The 21,773-nt window shown below is 45.0% G+C and overlaps 1 protein-coding gene across 1 annotated transcript in view; it reads right to left on the reverse strand.

The window, feature by feature from the left end:
* KLF7 (KLF transcription factor 7) overlaps window positions 1-21,773 on the reverse strand; it is a 57,493-nt gene that overhangs the window by 23,392 nt on the left and 12,328 nt on the right. The window contains exon 2 of the mRNA XM_075711244.1: window positions 3,258-3,870. Within this exon, the coding sequence (XP_075567359.1) occupies window positions 3,258-3,870 (613 nt within the window). The remainder of the gene's footprint in view (window positions 1-3,257; window positions 3,871-21,773) is intronic.

Raw genomic sequence — 21,773 nt, forward strand, 5'->3', positions numbered from 1 at the left:
GCCAGCGTCTGTCTGGTCAGCCTTACATACGAACGAAAGGAATGCAACCTCCTTCCGCCGCCTTCCACCCCCCAGCTCCCCAGCCCATGGTTTTCTTGTTTTCATGCACTGCAGTAAATCCCTTTGATCCAGCAAGTGGACTTTGCATGTGCAAGTTGGGTGACCAGCCTGCATCTGCCTCCCTGCCTGTGAACCCCACACTGAGAGCTCTTTGTCTGTCAGGGCACTCACACCCTTTTACACAGAGCTCACACTGGCAGTCTGCTCTTGCATGACATACTAACAAACTATCAGCCAAAGGAAAATATCTCGCAATCATTTCAGACCCTCTGGCTCAGCCACTGACTAAGCCAAGTGGCTACTAGCCATAGGCACTGCTGGGTGCATTCGCAACCCACAGCACACTCAGCTCATGGCGTGAAAAAAAAAAAAACACTGATGGAGAAAAGGGCGCCTTGTCCCTAGCTCTGAAGGCGTACATGAGAAAGGAGGCAGCCCTGCCATTTATAATTCAGTCCCAAATTTCCATAGCTATTCCTCTCTGTCCCTCTTTTTTACTGGAGGCAGGAGCTCCCTGTGGGGAAACCCCACTGCAGAGGTCAGCATGAACAGATTTAATGTCTTGATTGTACCAGCTCTGATTTAAGGCATCCAACGGTCAGTGTTTTTTAAGGGAACAGAGCACTTAAGCAGGATGAAGGGGTCGGAATGACTTTGTGCTTTGGACTCAAATAAGCTAGTTAGACAAGCCTATCACACCCCTCCCCTCAATTCACTCAGAGTGCTCCCAAGATGTAAATGTTCAAAGGTATTTAGACAATATGCTTTCCACGGAGAAAAAGGGGAGCCGTGTGCCTACCTGCTCCCAGGTTCTGCATCAAAGATGTATTTTAACAACAAGGCTGCATCCAGAACTCATCGCAAAATGAAACCATGCTTTCTGCACAGCTATGCACAGCTAGGATGTGGCCAGGTGCAGGGTGGTTATATGGTGGCAAAGATAGGAGATCGCCTCATCCAGGTTTGTATTCCCTCTTGTCTTTTGCCTTCCTGCTTTCCTAAAACGCTATACTATCTGCTTAGGCCTTGCTGGATGATAACGGGAACACTCCCATAAACTAGTAAATGGTTTAGGGGCTGGTTAAACCACTGATGGTTTAACTGGCAAGATGAGAGCGGTAGCTGAACCCACAAGGTGAGGTGCTGGGAGTGAGAGGTGTGGGCACTGCACCCAGGCAGCTGCAGTCTCATCATCTGATACAGGTCTTCCCCATCTGCCAGCAAAGGTGGACTTGCCTTTACCACCATGTTGAGCACTGCTGTGGATGGGCAGACACATACATGTCAATGGCACTATGTACAGTCTAAGGCTGTTCAACAGAAGTATCACAGGGCCAGTGAGAAATGTTTCTTGTCATGGATTAATTGTAAAACCTAGGATTTCACATGCTGATGTTACCGAGGGAAAAGGTTTTGACCTCAGATACAATATTCAACCAGACCTAAGGCTGGGTTCAAAAGCATGCAAAATCTTGCAAGATTTTGACTCCAAAGGGTGGAGCTGTTGAAAGAGTAGTGGTTTTTGCAAGTGGTCTCTCAGGACTCCTTGTCCACATCCCCACCTACTGGGTGACAAAACCAGAAAAACTCCGCAAGTTCACCCTTTCTAGGTGATCGTGTCACATCCCTGACTAACTTCAGGAAAAGCTGTGTAAGACCCATCACTTCCAGCTCAAGGAGGAACATAGGGGTTACATCTGAACAGATAAGACCACTGTGTCAACAGCCCTCATGCTCTGCATTTGTGCCTTCACGGGAGCCCCATCACCTGCTGGAGGGCCTTGGCTGGGACGTCCCCCCGGACAGCCCCAGCGGGGGGCCAGCCTCACAGTGGCACTGGTGCTACGAGAAGCCTCCTGACTACCTTGCTGCAGATTTTAAAATGACTGCACTACTTCCACTGGCTTTCAAATCACTGGATCACAAGTGAGGTCACTCCTGGCAAGGTGGCTATCCCCAGTAAAAGCACTAGAAAGCCCATATAAAAAGATCAAAACCAATGCCTTTTATGTCTTAATATGATTTATACTTCAGACCATGTAACTTTTACGGGGCTGCCTAGTATTTGATGGATGCAGCTCTCTTAACAACCCACACATTTGTTTGATTTACTGCACTGGTCCAACATGTTATTTTCTACCTTGCAAGAACAACCTCGCTTCTAGGAATCTGCCTGCATGATAAGATCGTGAATTAAATGTGCAGTTATCGTAAGAGACCACACATTTTACAGTAAAATTGAGAAAACTGATTACAGCAATCCCTCTGGAAACAAGAATAATCACATGATAAGACAGTGCTAATGGGAATTTATCATCTCTCATCACATGTGAAGCTTAGAACAAAGCAGCAACACGTGCAAAATGCACAGCTATTACTGTCAATGAATACCAGCCGAAGAGCTACTGGGGACTATGAACAAATGACAGGAGAGTGGGGATCCTGAACAGCCAAACCTAAGTCAATTCAGTATGCTTTCAAGAAGCTTACACAGTTGAGCTTATATGCAACATTAGTAAATATTACCCAAAATAACAGCCTGACATCTTTCCATGCATCCTATTCCCTCTCTACCTACGCTATTCCATTTGAACTCTATGTCATTCTTTCATTTGTTCTCACTGTATTTTATCACCAGAGAAGTCCAAGATTGTGAGTATCTCAAGGGTACGTGCACCTGCGTACCTACACGTCTGCATGTACATACACACTCTCTCACACACACATTATTCCTAAACAGCATATCTCAGATCTGAAATACATTTTTCTCTTTCCCCCATACAAAAGGCAACAAAAACCCATCCACAGTATTTTCTACTTGAAGCAATTAACACTTGACTAAAATTAATATTTTAAAAGTTGTTTTGGGGAAGTGAGTGCTGAAAACCCAAACTGGCATGCCCACAGTTTCAACATGAATGATACACCTACATCCCTCAGGTATCCTAAAATTACTCTGCATAAAGCCCCATAAGGCATATGAAACCCCAAAATGTTAATGGCAGACGGTGAACTCCTCTGTTCTATTGAATAATGGGTACATTTGCTGGCCTACCATATTTTTCCACTGCCTGTTTCATAGAGAGAAGCTTGGACTTTCAGAAGAGATTTTTTTTCTTTTCTAAATGAGAATAAAAGGAGATGGTTACGGTTAGGTGGCGGGAGGACAAGATGAGAGAAGCATCCTACACAAGTACCTGTATGAGTCCTCTGGTGAGCCTTTAAGTGGGAGCTCTTTGTATAAACCTTCCGGCACCCATTAAATTGACAGCGATGAACCCTCTTCTTGTTTTCTGGGGATGCTTCTGCCCCTGTACCTCCTTGTTCACTGTCACTTTGCCCGCTTTTTATCGTCCCCGCGGTTGCTGTTGCTACACCCACTTTCACGGAGCTGAGTGAAGTTTTCTTGGCTACCAATTTCAATGTCACGGTGCCATCCACCGCTGAGAGAGTTTGTGAGGTTTTTACAAGGTGGCGACTAAGCTCCGGAGAGGAAGGGGGCGTTAATGAGGTTACTGCATTGAGTTGGGCCTGGTTGACGGCTGTGTAGCCTTCTGTGGAAGAGCTGGTAGACTGCAAGCTGAGGCACGTCTCAGACAGCAGCTTGTCCCGTGAGAGGATAATGTCCATGTTGGCGCTTTTGTCACACGTACTTGTCTCCACTGGTAAAAGGATGGGGTCCAGCCGTCGGATATTGTCCTCTGCATCTGGGGCTGAGGAGGCATGAAGGAAGCAGTCCAAATCCTCACCAAAGGTCTCAGAGATCTTGCGCGGTTCAGTCTGAAGGTATCGCTCCAACTCCAGGCATGTCTGCAGGAGGGGAAGGAAGAGGGGAGGGACAGAAACCACTGTTAGAGAGAGATTACAGTGTAGCTCCCACCTAGGGCAGAAGAACAACATGGTCCAGTGCCATTCAGAGACAGCATTCATGCACACCAGCACCTTCTCATGAAACAGTCACATTTTGGGAGACATGAGGATTCGGCACTTGTTTGATGCTGCTCTGAGACAGTGTGGGAATATCTGCATACGGTAGCAGATATTATGCTAGTAGTGAAGATACGACAACCAGAAAGCATCCGCTTCATTTTCATGAGTCTGTACATTGTCTCACGGATACCAGGCCCATCCCAATTTTAACTGTAATCTGGCCAACAGTCACCTCCATATGAAACTATCCTAATGGCCCCATCGCCTGGCCACATACAAACAAAAAGTCACCTCTCCAAAGAACTGCTTCCTCTTCCTTCACAAACATTAACTTTCACTCCAAATTCAACTGAGCATAGCTGGCTGGGGACCAACCTGTTCCTAAAACAGCACAATTCTGAAGGGTAGCATTTTAAGATAGGAGACAGGGAAAAACTTCCAGTGACACCACAGCTTGTTTAAAGGGCCTGAGAGAAGGAAAGATGTGACAGAAAAAAGGGACCTACTGTCAGTTTTAGAGCATTTTTGGCACATCTGGTCAAATGGGGCTTCCTGTGTACAGGACACCAGACTTGCACACAAACACACACACGCACCTTATTAAAAAGTAGGTGATGATGTAGTCAAAGAGGCTGCCACATAAAAACGTGTTCCTGCATCTCCACAGAGTGATCATCAGCACAAGGATGGGGTGAGCGTCATACCTGAATGTACCTTATATGAGATGTCCTGAGCTAGCCCCAATAAAGCCTTCAGGCACCATCACGCTGCCCACTGTTCTCCATAACCTACATTATAAACTTTTATTGTTTATAGAAAACCGCTTGCTGTAGTTTCAGGAGCTTTTAATGGAGTTTATTAGTGCTATTTTTCATTTCTCGCTGCCTGAAAGGCTAGCTGGTTTAACACTGCAACTGCAATTTTACAGGACTTGGAGAAACAGACATTCTAACTGATACTTTTTAGAAACCTCTAAAAACTACTCCTCAGAGAACACTTCTAGAGATATTAAGGAAGGGATTTTAGGCCAAAATTTTCAGCCTATGGGAGCTAGCAACCCAGCTACATCTCAACCTGGAGAGTCCAGCATCTGATCAAGAAACAAAAGATTTGTACGACCAGAGGAGAGACAGAGACTCCTGCCTTCTGGGTACAAAGGTCTCATCAACGGCAGCGTAAAGCAGCCCCACTCACAGCTCTCTAGGAGCTATCAAGTAACTCAGGATTATTACTTTCAATGTACCCAGGAAGCAGCACTGCTGGTTGCAGACACAATTTGCTGGGATGACTTTGAGAGTTCAGAACTGAATTTGTCAGACAGTTATCTGTTGTTTCCTTTTAAAATAATAGCTGATTATAGACCTGAGCTGTAGAGATGGACTTGGACAAAAGGCAATAAAATGGCTATACTTTACAAAGACATGCTGTACTTTAGCATGTAGGTTATTTTCAGAGGCATGACACTGTATATAGGATGTGTCTGCACAGAGGCTTGGAGGTGGGACACTTACCAGTTAGTACTCTTGCCTTAAGCAACCTTTCTATTTTCTTCTTAAAGTGCATTTCTGGGACTGTGAGGAATGGCTTTAGTTGGGGATCTGGTCTCTCCCCAGATGAATCCTAACAGGTTTTGGGGGCTGCTTTCCAAATGTGCTCCACAGTCTTTCAGGAATAACCCCCCTCACCAAAAGAGGTGATGCTTTTCAATTCCCCACATCACGTAATTTGGGCTTTCCTTAGCCTTCACCCAGTGGGGCAGAAACAGGTTTAGGGGCTGAATAAATAAAAGGCTTCCAAGGGAAAGAGCAACCGTAATCACAAATTAGGGATGGAAAGGGAAAAAAAAAAAAAAAAAAGGAAAGAGACAGGGACTCAAGGCCATTAAATCTGATGACAGTGACACGAAATTTCAATTGCTACAGGATCAGAAAGCTGCACGCCAGCTCCGGGCTGCCCATGGAGGGGAGGCAAGCGGGAGGTGCTGCTCCTTTAAGGCATCACTACCCCATGACAACAATAGTGGTCCTGACAGTTTTTTCCAGCTTCACCATTAATTTTCCATAAAGAGCAGTTTCTCGATGAGCCCTTTTCAGGCAAAGCCTGATGCTTCAGAAACCTGTAATTATTCCTGGCTCCCCCCTCCCGCAGCCATTGCACCTGTGCCATTTCAAGACACCAGCTGGTCATGTCTTGCCTTCTGCCTCTGAAATCCAAAACCAGTGGATCAAGCCCATCTCCCCATAGAGAGGGGAAAAAAACAACTCAAAGAAACAATATAATGCGGTGCCTCCCTCCCACTCCCCTCAGCCTCTCCACCAAGTCAATAGAGGGGAAGAGCCTAGCAACGCTGAGCCAGAAAAGCCCTCCACCTAATCTGCATGGCAGACAAAGCCTGGCGAGGGGTTACAGCCGCAGCCCTTCCTTTACCCCCTACCAGGGCCCTACCTGCTGCTGCATTTGCCAGGGCAGGCAATTGCCGGCAGAAACAAAGCATCTTTCCCCATATGCACTGCCCAGCTTCTGCCAAGTACCTTACGTGACCTGCCCTCCTCCTGGCCCAAATCACCCAGGGAGTGGTGAGACAGGGTTTGAAACCAGCCTGCTTTCTTCACTCCTGCCCTGGTAAGACTTTAAATTTTTAGCCCAGCTAAGCCCACCCGCTCATCTTGAGAAACCTTGACCTGAAGAAACCAGTCAGGCCAACACCACCAAGGTTCCCACTCCAGCCTGGTGGACCATCAGGAGGGGCAGGAGTCTCCATTGGTCTTTGGTCTCCATTCCCACAAGTCATTTGCCAGTGAGCGCATCAAAAACTACCAATTTTTTGTGGGAGCAGCAGGATATTGACCATTATCCATAGAGATATGAACCCAAACTGCTGGATTCAGCTGCTGGTGAACCCCTGTAGATCTCCTACTTCCACTACCAACCTGGTAGACAATGGTCCAAGGACACCTAAGACAGGAACGAGCTGCTTTCGTCATGTTCTTGTCATAGTTCTGTTTGATGTCCAGCTTCTCCTTAACCATTCATGCAAGGGAGTGGGAGCTTTCTGTAATGGATGTAATACATGTCACATCCGACATTAAGTCTGACTATCCTTCAGTTGCTACACTGCAAGCAACTTAGTGGGTATTAAACTTTCTTATCCAGTGCCTGTAGGATTTACATCAATAAAGACTTAGAAAATTGCAGTGGGAAGAGGAAGATGGCTCCCTTCAAAGAACATAAGAAGAAGATCCATAAGATTGCTGATTGCTGTCAAGCTGTTTTCGCAGGCGAAGAATAAAAAGTGACCCACTACTTCAACCCATCTGCCCTGATTAACAAGGGTCATTCTCCTTGCACCTTGCTCCTCAATTTAGCCAGTTAAAAGAAATTATGATTCATGGCTGACAAATAATAGGATGTGACTTTGCGAGACCCCACGTACTTGCAGAAAGCCAGCTAGCAAAGGATGGCAGTCTGGCATGTGGACATTTCAGACAAGGCCTCAGTCTGATTTTTCAATTTTTGGATACAATTGCAAAAAGGCTCACATTCCCAGCAGAGGCACATTTCCATCACCTGCAAGAAATGCTGTGTGTTTCCTGCCCACACACCGGTAACTCATAACATGTCTCTGCTCCCCACATTATACTATCATCTCAGTCCTCTGGGGCACATACAGCAGCAGAATACAGGTAAACTGCACACCATGACACTTCCACATGCAACACCAGATCCTTCAGACAGTACAAGACAGCCACTGCAGTGCTGTCCTATGCCTGGTAAGGACCTACTCCTTACTTGTTAGTCCTTTCAGTGTTTGCAGTAGCACTGATCCAGGGAAATTCAGTATTCAGTACATCTGTCAATTCAGAAAGGTATGACCTCTAATCTACCTGTATGCTTACCTCTGGAGCTCATCTAAAGCTCATCTACTGAAAGTAAAGATTATTTATCAAACACATTGACTATGCTCACCACTATGAAATACAATGCAAGAGAAACACAGCCTGTGCCTCTGATAGTAGAGATGTGATACGTGTCTACCATTTTCAGCAGAGTTTAGTACTCACCTAATTCTGCAGCCAGCAGAAATCAAGACAGTTTTTCTACTAACTTCAACAACAACAAGACAAACCCTAGACTTTCCAATCCCTCCCAGACTTGCAGGTACTTGGTTTGGCTCAGACAGTCTAAGTTTTAGGGTGCTTGTCAGCTGTCCAGGTTAAAGTGCAACCCAGAACATTCAAAATCCAGGTATGAAGGAGCTGGAGTCACCACTCATGATGCTAATGTTTGACTTCATCACTCTCCCCCAGAGAGAAACCAGCTGGAAGTCTCTAGCTGGGACCACCACCATCATCAATGTGCCAAGCCTGAAGGCAGTGGGGGTACCCAATGTCTCTGTCTCCCCTTTAGAGAATGATGGGGGAAAGACGTGCCTGTAGGCCAGGAGCCTCTGCAGGGACACAAGTTTGGCATCTGGGTTCAGGTCCAGACAGCTCTGGAAAACCTAATTCCAACTGATAACCCAAAATGAACTCTCAGTTCCCAGGGTATATAAACTTGCTCCAATGAATTGCAAAGAACCGGTCTCGACTGACAGCCATGTTGTGTAGCAGAATTTGACCCATACATACAGCCTCTTGAAAAATCACAGGTCACTTCAGAAGCACCTGCCTATGCTGTGAAGTCTTTACAGCACTCAAACTCCTGGGCATTTTGTACAGCTAAAGACAGGACAATGTGTCAATAGTAAAGTTCTGTCAAGGGTAAAACAAAGCCCAAACACTTACAGTGATTTGAGGACAGAAAGTCAGGGAAGAACCCTTATCAGCATGTTCACTGGGTTCCTCTGTTTTATTGATGCTCAAGTATTTTATAACATCTTGATTTTGAATTTTTCTAGCAGATCATGGGAAGTTCTTATCTGGAAAAGCTAGTTACTTCTAAGTGCCATTTTACTGCACATATAATTGGGCATCAAGCACCGATCTTGGAAGTTATCCAAAACCTAATTAAGAAGTTGGATACTTAGATCAGGCTGTGACAGAGAATGAAAATGTTGAATGTGGTTGACAAGCAGGTCTGATCTACCAGCTCTGTTTACAATACTTGAAATTCTCTTTGCAGCATCATTTATAGGAGCAAAGCAGAATTATACATGCAATAGTGAAGGTGAAATTCCAACCTCCATCATGGCCCCATTGCTTTCCACTGGCACATAAAAAAGAGGCCTCATCTCTAATTTTAAATAATTGTGAGTCTCAAGACTGCAAAGGAAAAGGAAGCATCCTCAACCTGAAGGCAACCCAAAACAATAATTCTAAGGTCAGTGCCACTGCAGTTCACTCCAGCTCAGAGCAAACAGTGGCACTAGGTCCAGTGCCCAGTGTCAGTATTTCACTCTTCAGCAGAACAGCGAAAGCTTTGAACTACGGTGCCACTTGCATTGCTGATGCCAGAGGCAGATATTGAACTGGATGTTGTGGGGCAGCCCAGAAGTTAAGAGGAATAAGAGATTCAAAACTCACCTGCCTTTGCTGAAATGCCATTCTATTTTTGTCCTTAACCCTAAAACAAGGTTTGAAAGATGCATCTTCTTCCCATTGCCAAAAGCCTTCATTACTTCCTGAACAACAACAAAACCCAATAGTCTTGCCCATCTATTCCAAGATTGTCATCTGTTCCCACCCAGCTGCCAAAACCTCCAGCTTTTCCTCTTGGCAACCTCTACCGGGCAGTTGCTAGTTGTCAAAAAGCTGCAGCACATCAGAAGCTTAACATTTGGGACAGCATAAAATAAACAGAATTCTAGTATTAAAATAAGTAGTTTTGCAAAATACACTTGGGACAATGGGAAAACTGCAGTCTGAAATGAATGAATAGTAAGAAAAAGTTTCAGATGATAGCAAACAATTTCTGGTGCAAAGGATTTAAGACAAAACTCCTAGTCATGTTCCAGCACATCTCGCCTATGTGTTACATAGTTCAATGAAAAAAACCAGACAGCTAAAACCACTTTTCAGGTACAAGAAGACGACACTTAATGACAGCTAACTCATGGAAAATAGCTGCATGCATGTTCTTAATCCCTTGTACATATGAAGCAAATCAAGTTAACTCTACGCTGAACAAACAGGCTTTTTCCAAGAGAAAAAGCAGGAACACACATAGTCAGCAAAGATCATTTGATACGCAAAGACTTGTTTTACTGTGGTAACTTCACCATGTACCTGAGCCGTCAGGCTAGTCCTCTCTAACACCAGCTGAACGGGTCTCACCAGCCACCAGAGTTTGCAATGAAAAAGTCTATTAATTCTTGACTACGCTACATGGGACTCAAGCCTCTGTTTGCAAATTTCTTCATTATAATCATGCCCTATTATGCCAATCATTTTCCCCCTTGGTCTCAGTCCAAAGAATGAGCCTTTAAGGAAACGTATTTAGCCAAACCAGCCCGTTCACTGTTATTCATGCACAACAGCACTCTCAGCGAACACTCTCCTACCATGACCCAGACGGCTTTCTCCCTGGATGTTCTCCAAAACATTTTTCTTCAGAGCATAAAAGATGCTGAAATCAGAAGCCTCAACCACATTCAGCAAAAATACATTTTAATGTAAAAAGTTCTTCAAATTTACTTAATCACTACGTTCATATAAACACAAGCCATCTTCCTGTTGCTCTGGGGCATGATGTAACCAGGGTTATCAAAGACTTTGATCAGCGTTTCAAGCTCAAAGGATCAAACCCAATTTGGCCATGTTAGCAATTTTCACCAGCAGAAATGGGCGGTAAAACAAATGTCTCAAACAGACAAAAAGTCTGAACCTATAACTCTAACCAAGGAGTCAAAATCAAGATTTGTCCCCAAACTTACCAATAATGAAATATATCTTACCTAACAAATATTCTTTTAAATGGACAAGCCAAAGTTGTTCACTAAAAATCTGTGGTATTTGGGCTCTAAGCATAGAGAATTTCAGTGCACTGGTTGTGAGATATTGAACAAAGGACTGCAGCTAAGCGTGGCTGAATTTGATCGGCATCTAGATAAAAAAGAAGGATGAAAGAAATCTGCAAACACTGAACCAGGGCTTTGGAGGGCTTTTGTTGTTTTTTGCCTGTTTAATAGAGATAGAAAAAATATCTGCAACCAGTCACAACAACAAAAAATAGCATCAATGTCAGCAAAGGATTAAGGATAGCCAAATCAAGAATTCAAAGGTGCAGGCAGCCCATTTTGCTAGTACCAAAATATGACAAAACCCATGTGTGCTTGTACACCAGCACATGCCCTGCGTGCTACCATGCAATCCCGACAGCAAGTAGCCATACAATGACCATTTGAGAAATTTTATGTATGTAACGTGTGTGTTTCAAAATCATTCTGAAGAGCATTTATTTATATAACAACCTCGGATGGCTTTGAGTGAGCTGGCTAGCAGCCCTCACTGCAAACTTTTCCCCACACTTCTTCAAGTGTGTATTTAACCTGTTGCCGTCTGGTTTGGAAGCAGCTTTAATTTAGTATTATAAATAGCAAAAAGGCACAGTTAGCTCCTTGAATTGCCAGTCCTAGCTCCCACTGAAATCAAAGGATCAGGTTCAAAGCATGCCCCAGAGTGTGGTAAACTTCTCACAGGAAATGGATATGCAAGAGCAAATCCTGACGGCTGTGGATCGTACAAAGCAGAGCAATATTTTAGGTCTCAATTGTCAATTAAGATTCATCCTTACAAAGTATTGCAGTGGGGTTACACAGCCGAATTGGATTCCTTGTAATTACTCTGGATAGGATCATGAATGAAAAAATGTACTCTTTAGAGATGTTTCATTAACATCCAGAGATAGCTTAACACTTCCTCCTCAGCAGTTGACACAAACGTATACACCAGTTGTGTCCTCACACTCTCAGGCAACAGCATATTCGTAAGCACAGTTCTTCACAATTAGCTTATTAAATCAAACCTGGAGAAGAGATGTGATCAATACACTCAATATATGCTACATTTCATAAGAGTCCTGGGTCACGAGTCATCTCTTCTGCTCTGACCTAAAAACATATTAAACAAGAGGATGCATAACACTGAATTCCTAACCCAAAAACGTGCAATTCCTCATCTAGATTTTGCATGTTCAACATTTTTGCACTGGGACTACTGTATCTACTGTGTACATGATGTCCATTCATTATCACATCTAATGGCTCAAAAAACCTTTTGTATGCTCCCTTTTGTATTATTTTTGGCTGTGGGGAGGAAGAGGTGGGGACCTGTCTGGGAAACAGGAAGCAGGAGGAAGGAGGGGAATGCATTGTAGAATCAGGTCAGAACAAAAAAGAATAAAAGAGCATTTATACCATTTCTAAATGATAATAAACATATAGGACCAAAGCCTGCCTCCAGCCACGCAGGGAGCAGTGGGCTGTTTGGCTGAAGTTTAAACTTTAAAGTGAACACAGCAACTGTCCAAGCACATTTACAAAAAGCCATTTGCTGCATTTTTCTTTGATTTTTTTTTTTTTATTAATCATTTGGGCAATTTGTTATCTTACAAAAGCAAGAAGATGCATGTGCTACTGTGATAAATATGCCAGTCTGGGCAAGCAAAAGAGAAGACAACAGACTTGAGTTTCACTGTTGCACCAAGAAAAAAAACTGACTAGAAACAAAGCGATGGGAAGCACAACGGATTCTCAGCTGGGGTAAATCAGCACAGAGCAGTCCTGATTTCATGGTTCCTGTTTACATCAGCCAAGGACCTTGCCAACACTCAAACTCCATGAAATTCTGCTCTTGATTAGCACCATTTAACTCTGTGGCTTATGTGAAGCAGAATTTGACATGTTCTTTGACGGCTGGAGATGGTTATTTTATATTACAAATCTTGTCTACTTACAAATCTTGTCTACTTTATTAGGAACAATGGAACCCAAATGGAAAGAATTTAAAGAAGAAGAATTTAAAAACCACCAACTTCAGACATCCTGATACTTGGATTTGTTTTGGTTTTTTTTTTTTAATTTGGGCAGTCTATATGGAGGTATTCACAAACCAGTTTCTGCCACTTCTAGGCGAGAGTTTTCATCATCTATGCACAGAAACAACAGCCTTCGTGCTTGAACGTCCCACTGCAGGTAAACTTGCCTCTCACTCAAAAGCCAGGTGCCCTCCGAAGGATGTTCCCTGATAGCCAAGGTTGTTTTCCCATTGCTTTTCTTTTCTACGCTGCTCTGCCAAGGCGCTTGTTCCAAAACCCTACCCACCAGGGATTTTGATCAGCCTCAGATCTCACAGGCAGTGTGCTTGGGCTGCCACGCACCTTGATAAAAGCGGTGCGGTCCTCTTTAAAAGCAATTTGCCAATATCAGCCCAAATGCTCAGCAGTAACCCAGGCAGCTGCCCACAGGCATCTGAGGAGACCTGTATCCCCAGAATGCATTAGATCAAACAAACAGGAGATCTGGCAGGGCCTTTTCTGGATATCATTAGCAACTTAAGGTGCGCTGTCAGAACTGGACGAGGCACTGCTCACTGCTCATGAAAGGATCACAAGATCAGTCTCATGTCAGCACGGTTTCCAGCAGGCTGTACGGCTACTGGCTGCAGCACGGCGTGGGAAGCTGAAAGATCCCATTAAGAGCCCTGCCATTTATTGACTTGAGAAAGCTCAGGAGGTCAGATCACCAGCTGCTCAGAGTCAGCACACCTCTGTGAGCCAATTTACACAACCGCGGCTCTCGCGCTGGCTTGCTTTCTTCAGTCTGTTGACTGTGGACACCCACCCAGTTGTTATGGATTTTAATATGCTGCAATATGAAAGTGCTATTTCAGGACAAAGTTATTAATAGCAGAGCAGCCAGAAAATAGCCTACAAGGAATGCAATGTCTTGGTATTCCTGGAAGATACGATGACTTCCCAGCATCCAAGCAGCCACCATGGTTAATTCAAGATGTTTCCATGCACACGACTGTCTTTTGTTAGAGGAGCTAGCAGTATGATAAGCCATCATGACATGCCTTCATAGAAATGCCCTGTATGGGTACCTGAAGACCTGGGAGTCTGCAGACACTACAATACAGAAAGGCCCAATGAGTGGTATCTCGTTACTCTAAGCAGGCTGGTGAAAAGCAGAGGCTGGGTGCTGCGATGGAGCATCAGCAGAAACAGAAGCCAGGAGACAGACTCTTCCTGAAGGTGGAGGATGGGATGGGACCTGTTTGAGCCCTGCTCAGAAACCTGTCTGACTCCAGGACCTGAGAGAGGCTCTTCTTTTCAGCCTCTTTTCTTACAAGCACTCTCTCCTTCCCTTGTTTCCTCATGCTGCAGCTCCTCAGCCACACTCTTTACTTGGGCAGGAGCCTCGCAGCCAAGGCAAGTCAGTGTCCCTTTTCATGCTCTCTTTTAAGCCTTCTGTTTCTCCTGGCAAAATATCCCTGGAAATGTATTGGAGAATACTATGCAAAACTGCCACACCCCGCCTCAAGTTTATGTTGGCACCTTTCCCTCTAAAATTAATTGGGAGGGTTCCCAAATTAATTCCAGGTACATCACTGAACACAACACTCAGCACTACCTTGCAGAGATGATGCCAGATGAAGGCATCTCTCTGCTGGCAAGGCTCTTAGCATCCCGTCTGCCTGCACCCACACTGCTGAGAGGCTCCCCGTGAGGCCTTCAGCTTTCCAGCCCCATCCCTAAGTAATTGAATAAACCAAAGTAAACTCGACACTGATCTTTCCCTGAGAAGAAAAGGCCCAAATGACAATGTCAGGAATTGGAAGACATCACGTTCGCAGCACTGCAGCCTTACCCATTAAACAGCCATAGACAGCTCCAGCTCGCTACACATGCACTGCAGGGAACTGCGGTCCCTCACCACTCTCCAGAAAGCAAACAAACAAAACCCACTTACCAACAAGGAAAAGAGGAAACATATTGTAGTCATTATAATCCCAACAGTGGACATGTTATCTGGCATATTTCCAATTCAGACGATTAAAAAATGTCATTAGTTTACCTTAAGTGTCCTATTTTCCCCAATTTCCCTTTTCCACATCTATTTAAGCCTATATAGCATCTCTCAAGATAAGCCTGCCTTTGTGAGTTGGCTGTATACCACTCCTTCCCTCTATTGTCTTTCTGAGATGGGATGGAAGTCTCCAATGTCACAGCTTGGAAGACTGCGGCCAGGCTCTCTTGGCTCAGTTTGTGGGAAAGGGAAGAGCAGGAACTGAGGAAGGACAGCCTCTCCTGCTGCAAGAGTGAGGTCCTCTTCCTCATGGTACAACCAATCCTCCCTGGCATTTTGTTTATCATCGATACTGCTTAACTAAAGCTGTTTTTAGTAGCCCCCAAAGGGAGAGTCTGTTGCCAGCTATCGTCATTCCAAACACTTCCAGACCTCTGTCACCGTGCTTTGGTACAATCCCTGCAATAGCTAAACACAAACATTATGTTCCCCCAAGTACAAATTATAGCTTTCAGGAGCTGCAATTTTATTTTGGTTATAAACATACAAAGGTAACCTTTATGCTGGGAGAGGAGGAGCCACGCAAGAGGCCACAGGCTGAGTCTCTGCTTTGCAGGGAACATTCCTGGGAGCACTTCGCTGCTTCGCCTCCAGCCGGCTCCGCTTCCCAAGCGGTTGCGCTTCCCAAACAGTTGTGCTTCCCAAGCAGTTGCATGATATCAGAGCTGAGGCAAGAGCCAAAATGCCTTGTGATGGCCAGGGCTGCTGGAGGGATCTGCTTCAGATCCAGCAGTCCAGGAACTGGGACTCAGAAAGGGAGATAAATGCACTCAAACTGTGCTTGTTTAGCTATAGCCGGCACTATTGGCAGCCTATGCGTTCAGGGGACAGTTTTCCAGGCATGACTTGTGACTCAATTGCCACCCTGAGCCCCTGCAGAATACATCGCAGCACTTCTGAACATGTAGGCTCTGCTCAGAGCGCCCCAGAGGTGCTCCCATCACCAGATCAAGGTTCAGGGGTTTTCCTCCATTTCAAATGTCTCTAACCATTCCCCTCTTTGCAGATGTCCCACCACTACCCAGCACCGAGCTCGCGACACCTGTCAAAGAAGCATGATGTCAAATTGCCCCTGCAAGCCCTTGAGTGCCCCTAGGCATTTCAGTCCTCCTGTCGAGCTTGCTAATGTGTCCCTTCCCCAGCATGGGTAATGGTGCATTCCTGGAAGCAAAAACTGCATTAAAAGTCTTCTTTACATGTGAGCTAAGAGCTTTATTTGCCTCATACCATTTTTACTCATAAATATAATATCAAGGTGATCGTAGTGTTCTCAGACTACTCAGAGTGTTCTGTAAGTAAAACCTGCAATTGGCAATTTATCAGATGGAAAAATAAAAGCCACATTTGGTTTCTCCCTACGCTTAAAAATGACCACGTGCAGTCTCTGAAGCAGACCGATCTTTTTAACAAGGTCATGAATATCAGCCCGGGGGGGGGCGGGGAACAAAACCACCCTGCACATATTTTTCCTTCTACACTGCTTTCTTACCGATGTTTTGCTCACTTTCTAAGCAAAGAGGAAGCCTCTCCTGTTCCCGTCACCCTGTGTTTATCCACATTCCAGCAGCCAGCGGCTGCTCCTCCAGGCACTCTCCAAGGGCAAACAACTGGATCTTGCCGCAATGCATTTTTGAACTTGAGACACGTCCAGCTCTGAGTGGGAGTGAGGTGGGAGCCCTGAGAGCAGAAATGATAGAGGCAGCGGATGGTGGGACACCATGAAATCTTTTGAAAGCGCTGCTCCTGCAGGTAAGACAAAAAGCACAACACACCCTTTGCCTAGTGAAAGGACTGGAAAATGCACTTTAGGAGGCACAGCCTTACGAGTCAGAATAAATCCTCCCAGATGTCCCTGGTGACAAAGCAGCCCAATTTGATCAATACAGCAGCATTATTAACACTGCGCTACCTTACATGAGGCTAGTCATATGTTCTTGCCTCTGCTGAGTGTGGGGGAAGGGGTGCAAACTCCTACAGCAATTCACAGGGGAAACATCTCTCTCAAAATCATTAAGATTGCACAAAGAATCTCGTACGCATTTCCATGCAAGCTGCTTTTTTGGGAGAGCTCTGCTTCGTTAGTATTGATCAAGCTCAGGTGGAATCCCAGAAATAGTCTGTGCTTTACACTTTCCTCAAAAAGAAATTTTGTTTTTAACAACTTTAGAAGCCCTATATTCAGGATTTTTTCTGCAGCCATGAAGACCCTTCCTTTTGGGGACTGGGTACGGACACATAAATGTAGGTGGTTAGCAACAGAAGGTAGGGCTTTACAATTAGCAAATTTTGTAAAATTATTATGAGGATTAGGGGTTGAGTTCAGTGCATTTGGATTTGAGCAGAAGTAATGGTAGTAAAAGGGTATATATCGATGCTGCTCCTGAGCCCCAGCCAGAGTCATGGCCCTTCTGTGTTTGGCTCTTGATAAACACAGTTACAGACAATCCTGTTGAGTAACTCGGGAATTGGCAAGAGAATGGAAGGGGAAGAAAAACAGCCCTAGCTAATCACCTGCTTAACCACGGCCAGCAAATCTGAGGATTTTTTAAGAACTAGGTCCTGTGTGTGCCTCGTGATGTGTTTGAAGAAGGCTAGAGAGGCACCACCCCCATGCCAGGTGACTCAGTGTGGGAGAAAACATAGCAGAGAAGCTAAAGGCTGAGTGGTAAATACTGACAGCATGGGAGGAAGGACTGACTGTAATAATAAACACAAGACCAGCAAATGGCCCTTAAAACCAGGAGAAAGACCTTCTTACCCACAAAGAGAGGTGTGCCATCCATTGCTGGAAAGAAAAACTACCACAGAAAAGCTGCATTGGCACCAGCCATCTTTCTCCAAAGCTCAGCTAGGACAACACATCGTCAAAAATGGGGAAAACAATAGACTTGCTCCCCCTCCACAGGGAAGAAATCCTGCCGTGAATCCCCTCTGCCACCTCTCCACCAAAACCCACGAAGACTATCAAAGCCAAACCCTGCACCAGGGAGGTGAAATGCTGAGTTTGAGCACACCAGGCCACCTCCACGCTGCGTTTGCTAAGCGTTTCTCACCAGTGAAGTGTGATGCTGCTCCAGAGCTGCTGGCACAAAGTCCTCCCAGAAAGGGGTGCTGCAAAAGTGTCTAGACAGACTAAAATTAAAAAGAACAAATTATATGACACTGCCCACTGTCTGCAAACCAGGGCCAGATTCTCAGAGGGAGGAGGAAATCGCTAGCACCAAGATCGTAGCTAGTGGAGTCATCTTAATTTACACTAAGCAAGGATCTGGCCCAGAAAAATATTCCTGTCAAGTTTGGAGCCAAAAATTCCTCTGCTAGACCACATTCCACCAGTTAAACTGCCAGGGAAGACAATTGCAGAAAAAATTTAATTAAAATGGAGTTCAGGAAGCTGGTATCCTTTTCAAACTCTGCTCTCGACTTCCTCTCTCCAACAACTTAGTGCTTGGGTGTCCCAATTTCCCAGCCTGTAAAATGGGAATGCTACAGCTTCCCTGTAAGGGCAATGGCTGTGAAGCATCCTATCTGTTCAAAGCCCAACCATCAAATCAAACAGACATCTGAATGCTCTAAACCTCTGGGTCTTGGATGAAAGGGTATGTATTTTTCTCTGCTGAAACAGCTCTGTCATTGCTCTTGGAAAATTTGAGCCTCAAAAAGGCAACCTGCAAGTTTTGCTCCCAAGACTGTAGGTGTCAGGTCCTCTGACTTACCAGGGTACTGCTGAGGGGTTTTGCTGCTCCAGGCTGCACAAATTTGTCAGCACAGTCCCTGGTACTAAAATAGAGGTAGGCACAGAGAGCACTGCCTTCCCACAATTTTCTCATTCATACTTTATTTCTGAACTTCGACGTTTGTACTGATTACCATCTGGATGGACAGTGGATTTTCTGCATACCCCTCTGTTTTCAACTCTTTCAGGAAGTCATTAGATGGAATACACCCAGGATGTAGACCAGTGCAGTCACACCATCAAGTCATAAGGATGGTGCCACGTGGTGCTTCATTGTAGCAGGTCCTTTCTTTGTTTTCACTCCTTAATTTCTGTTAAAACATTTGGCTTTTTACATGCTGGTCTGCAGGATCATTAGCAACAGCACATATTTTAGGACCTGTTTCTTTACAGTCCTCGCGTTCCACACAAAAACCCCTCAGGGACACCCACAGCTTAAGAGCTTGATGAATAAAGGGGAGAAAATGACAGTTCCTGTGAGTTTTCACAGAGGCAGAACCAAGCAAAAACCAGCAGAGCCCGGCTGCCCACAGCCAGCTGTGCACCTCATTGCTATCTGGCGAGGCCCCACTGTTTTGTCATAAACCCTGTATGGGGCAAGCAGCTTTTCTCCTGCACAGGAAGGAAAAGGAATCACTCATCTCCTGAAACACCAGCAAAATATTTCTTTGCCATGCGAGCAGCCCAAGCTGACTCAAAGGAGCGGAGATGGTTAAAAGCAGCACAGCGGACAAACACAGCAGGAAGGTCCAGAGCCCAGAGTGACCCGTCAAGCAAACCAAAGAGCGCCTTGCAGTCCAGAGCAGCCAATGCTCCCCCCGCTCAGGCAGGCTCCTTTGCCTTACAGTAGCGGCTTTGGCAAACCCTCCTTTAAGGTGGCGGGGCCATGGTGGCAGGGAGGGGACTCGGCTCAAGGCCACCACAAGCACCCACCCTGGTGAGTGGTGGCAGAGGCGGGGGACCCTCCAGAGGGACAGTAGTGGGACCCCGCCGCTGACTCCGCAGCGTTTTGGGTAGACCTGCTCCCTGCCCGCGTCCGAGCAGCTCCTTTTGCTGAAGAGAAGGGCAGAGGTGTGCTGGGTGGGCACCAAAATTCAAGGGGTCTTTACCCCTTAACCACGATCCAGGTTAAACACCGACCTCACATCCATCAACCACAAAAACAGTGGTCTTCAACTAACTGACTAACCAGCATATAGATACTGTTTCCTGAACAAAGGGCAGCAACTCACAGCAACCCTGCTCTTCCTGATACTAATACCACCACGTGATTTTTCAATCCCACGGTTGTATTTGTGTTTTTAGGCTCTTCAAAATGCTGAGATCTTGCATGACTCGCTGTCAATAGCCAGCACTCAGAACCAGCTACCACCAAGTCATCAGCACCAATTTGACTTCATCCCGTTTAAGGTCTGATCTGTTTCATTAAACAAACAAACAAAAACTTGGCATCAATTTCTTTGTTTCCATTTACTTTGATGGACTGCAGCCCTCACTATAAAAACATGCTTAATAAAAACAAATCAGAAAACTAAGGAAACTGATAAAAAGCTTTCATTGTGAAGAAAAGCTGGGAAAAGGGCTTAAAGAGGAAATGCTAAATTTTTTTGTGATGCCAGCAGAGAGAGGCAGTATATAAAGGAAACCACACAGGGGCAGGAAATAAATCCTTGAGATTGAATTTGGAAAAAGACAAATTAATGCATTTATGGAAGAAACAGCAGCACAACATGCAAGTTCAATACAAAGCAGAGATCCAGTAAAGCTGAAAAGAAACCTAGAACAGCTAACACACAGAGAAGACCAATTTAGCTTCAAGGACACATTCTTAGCATCTGATATACAGGAAAATTGAAAGGAACACAGAGATGGAAAGTATGACAAAATTGAAAGGGACACGCACGTTTATTACTATTTATCACGTCTGTTCCACAGTCAGTGTTATAATCTCTAGTCAATGAGCAGGGGTCTCATTTTACATTTAGATAAAATTCCTTGAAAGTGTTAATATAGATAAAGATGGGAAAAAGCATCACAGACTGTGCAGCTATGAACAGGGTGAACCCAAACAAAGCAATGGACTTGCTCATGGAGAAGAGAGAGAATATGGGAGGGGGAGGAATTATACTCAGGTAGAAGAGAGAACAGCCTGTTACATATTCCTCCCCTAAATTAGGTTTCAGCAGATCCTTCCAAGGAAAGCAGGGCCTCATGCTAGCTGGATTTCAAATGAGACTGGAAAGCACCACCGAGGCATACAGTAGGAAATGGCACCTGGGCAGAAGAATTTCATGATTTAACAGTGCTAATTTCCGAGCTTATTTGTTTCTGGACCAGATCTGCTTCTATGCACAATTTATTGCTGCTGGATGAAGGTGGTGACTGAAAATGCCTTTTTCATCATGTGCATCCTGCTCTTGAACCTCATTTGCCTTCAAAATTAGCCAGTAAGATCCCCCTGCTGAACACCAGGTCTTCCCTGACCCTTCTCTAACCTCAGAGGCCAAGCTGCAGTCAGAATGTGGCCTCACGCCCTCTCTGTGACATGACATGACATGACATGACATGACATGACATGACATGACATGACATGACATGACATGACATGACATGGACTCGCTTTTGACTCTAGCCAGCGCAGGAGGAAGCCCCCACCTCCACAAACTTGGTCTCTCCTCTGAGACACATTTCCAACCTGACACACAGTACGCATGTGATGGATTCTTAAAAAGAAATGTGTCTGGCCACCCATATGTGCACACGCAGGGACCCTTCATGACTCACATTTACACTAGAGTTTTTCGACATCATTAAAACAGAGCAAAAAGATCTCGAAGCAGACTTACTTACATGTAGAAGTGGATTTTAAGGTCAAAAAGGGCCATTCTGATAATTTAGTCTGACCCCTGGACAACACAGCCCACTGATTTACACAAAGGGCTCCTTTAGACGCTCATGTACACCCACTTTCAGGTTGGTTTCCACTGCTGGATATGAAAGCCCGAGGGTAAATCAGAATGG

The sequence above is a fragment of the Pelecanus crispus genome, chromosome 5 (genome assembly GCF_030463565.1).
Source record: "Pelecanus crispus isolate bPelCri1 chromosome 5, bPelCri1.pri, whole genome shotgun sequence".
NCBI lineage: Eukaryota > Metazoa > Chordata > Aves > Pelecaniformes > Pelecanidae > Pelecanus > Pelecanus crispus.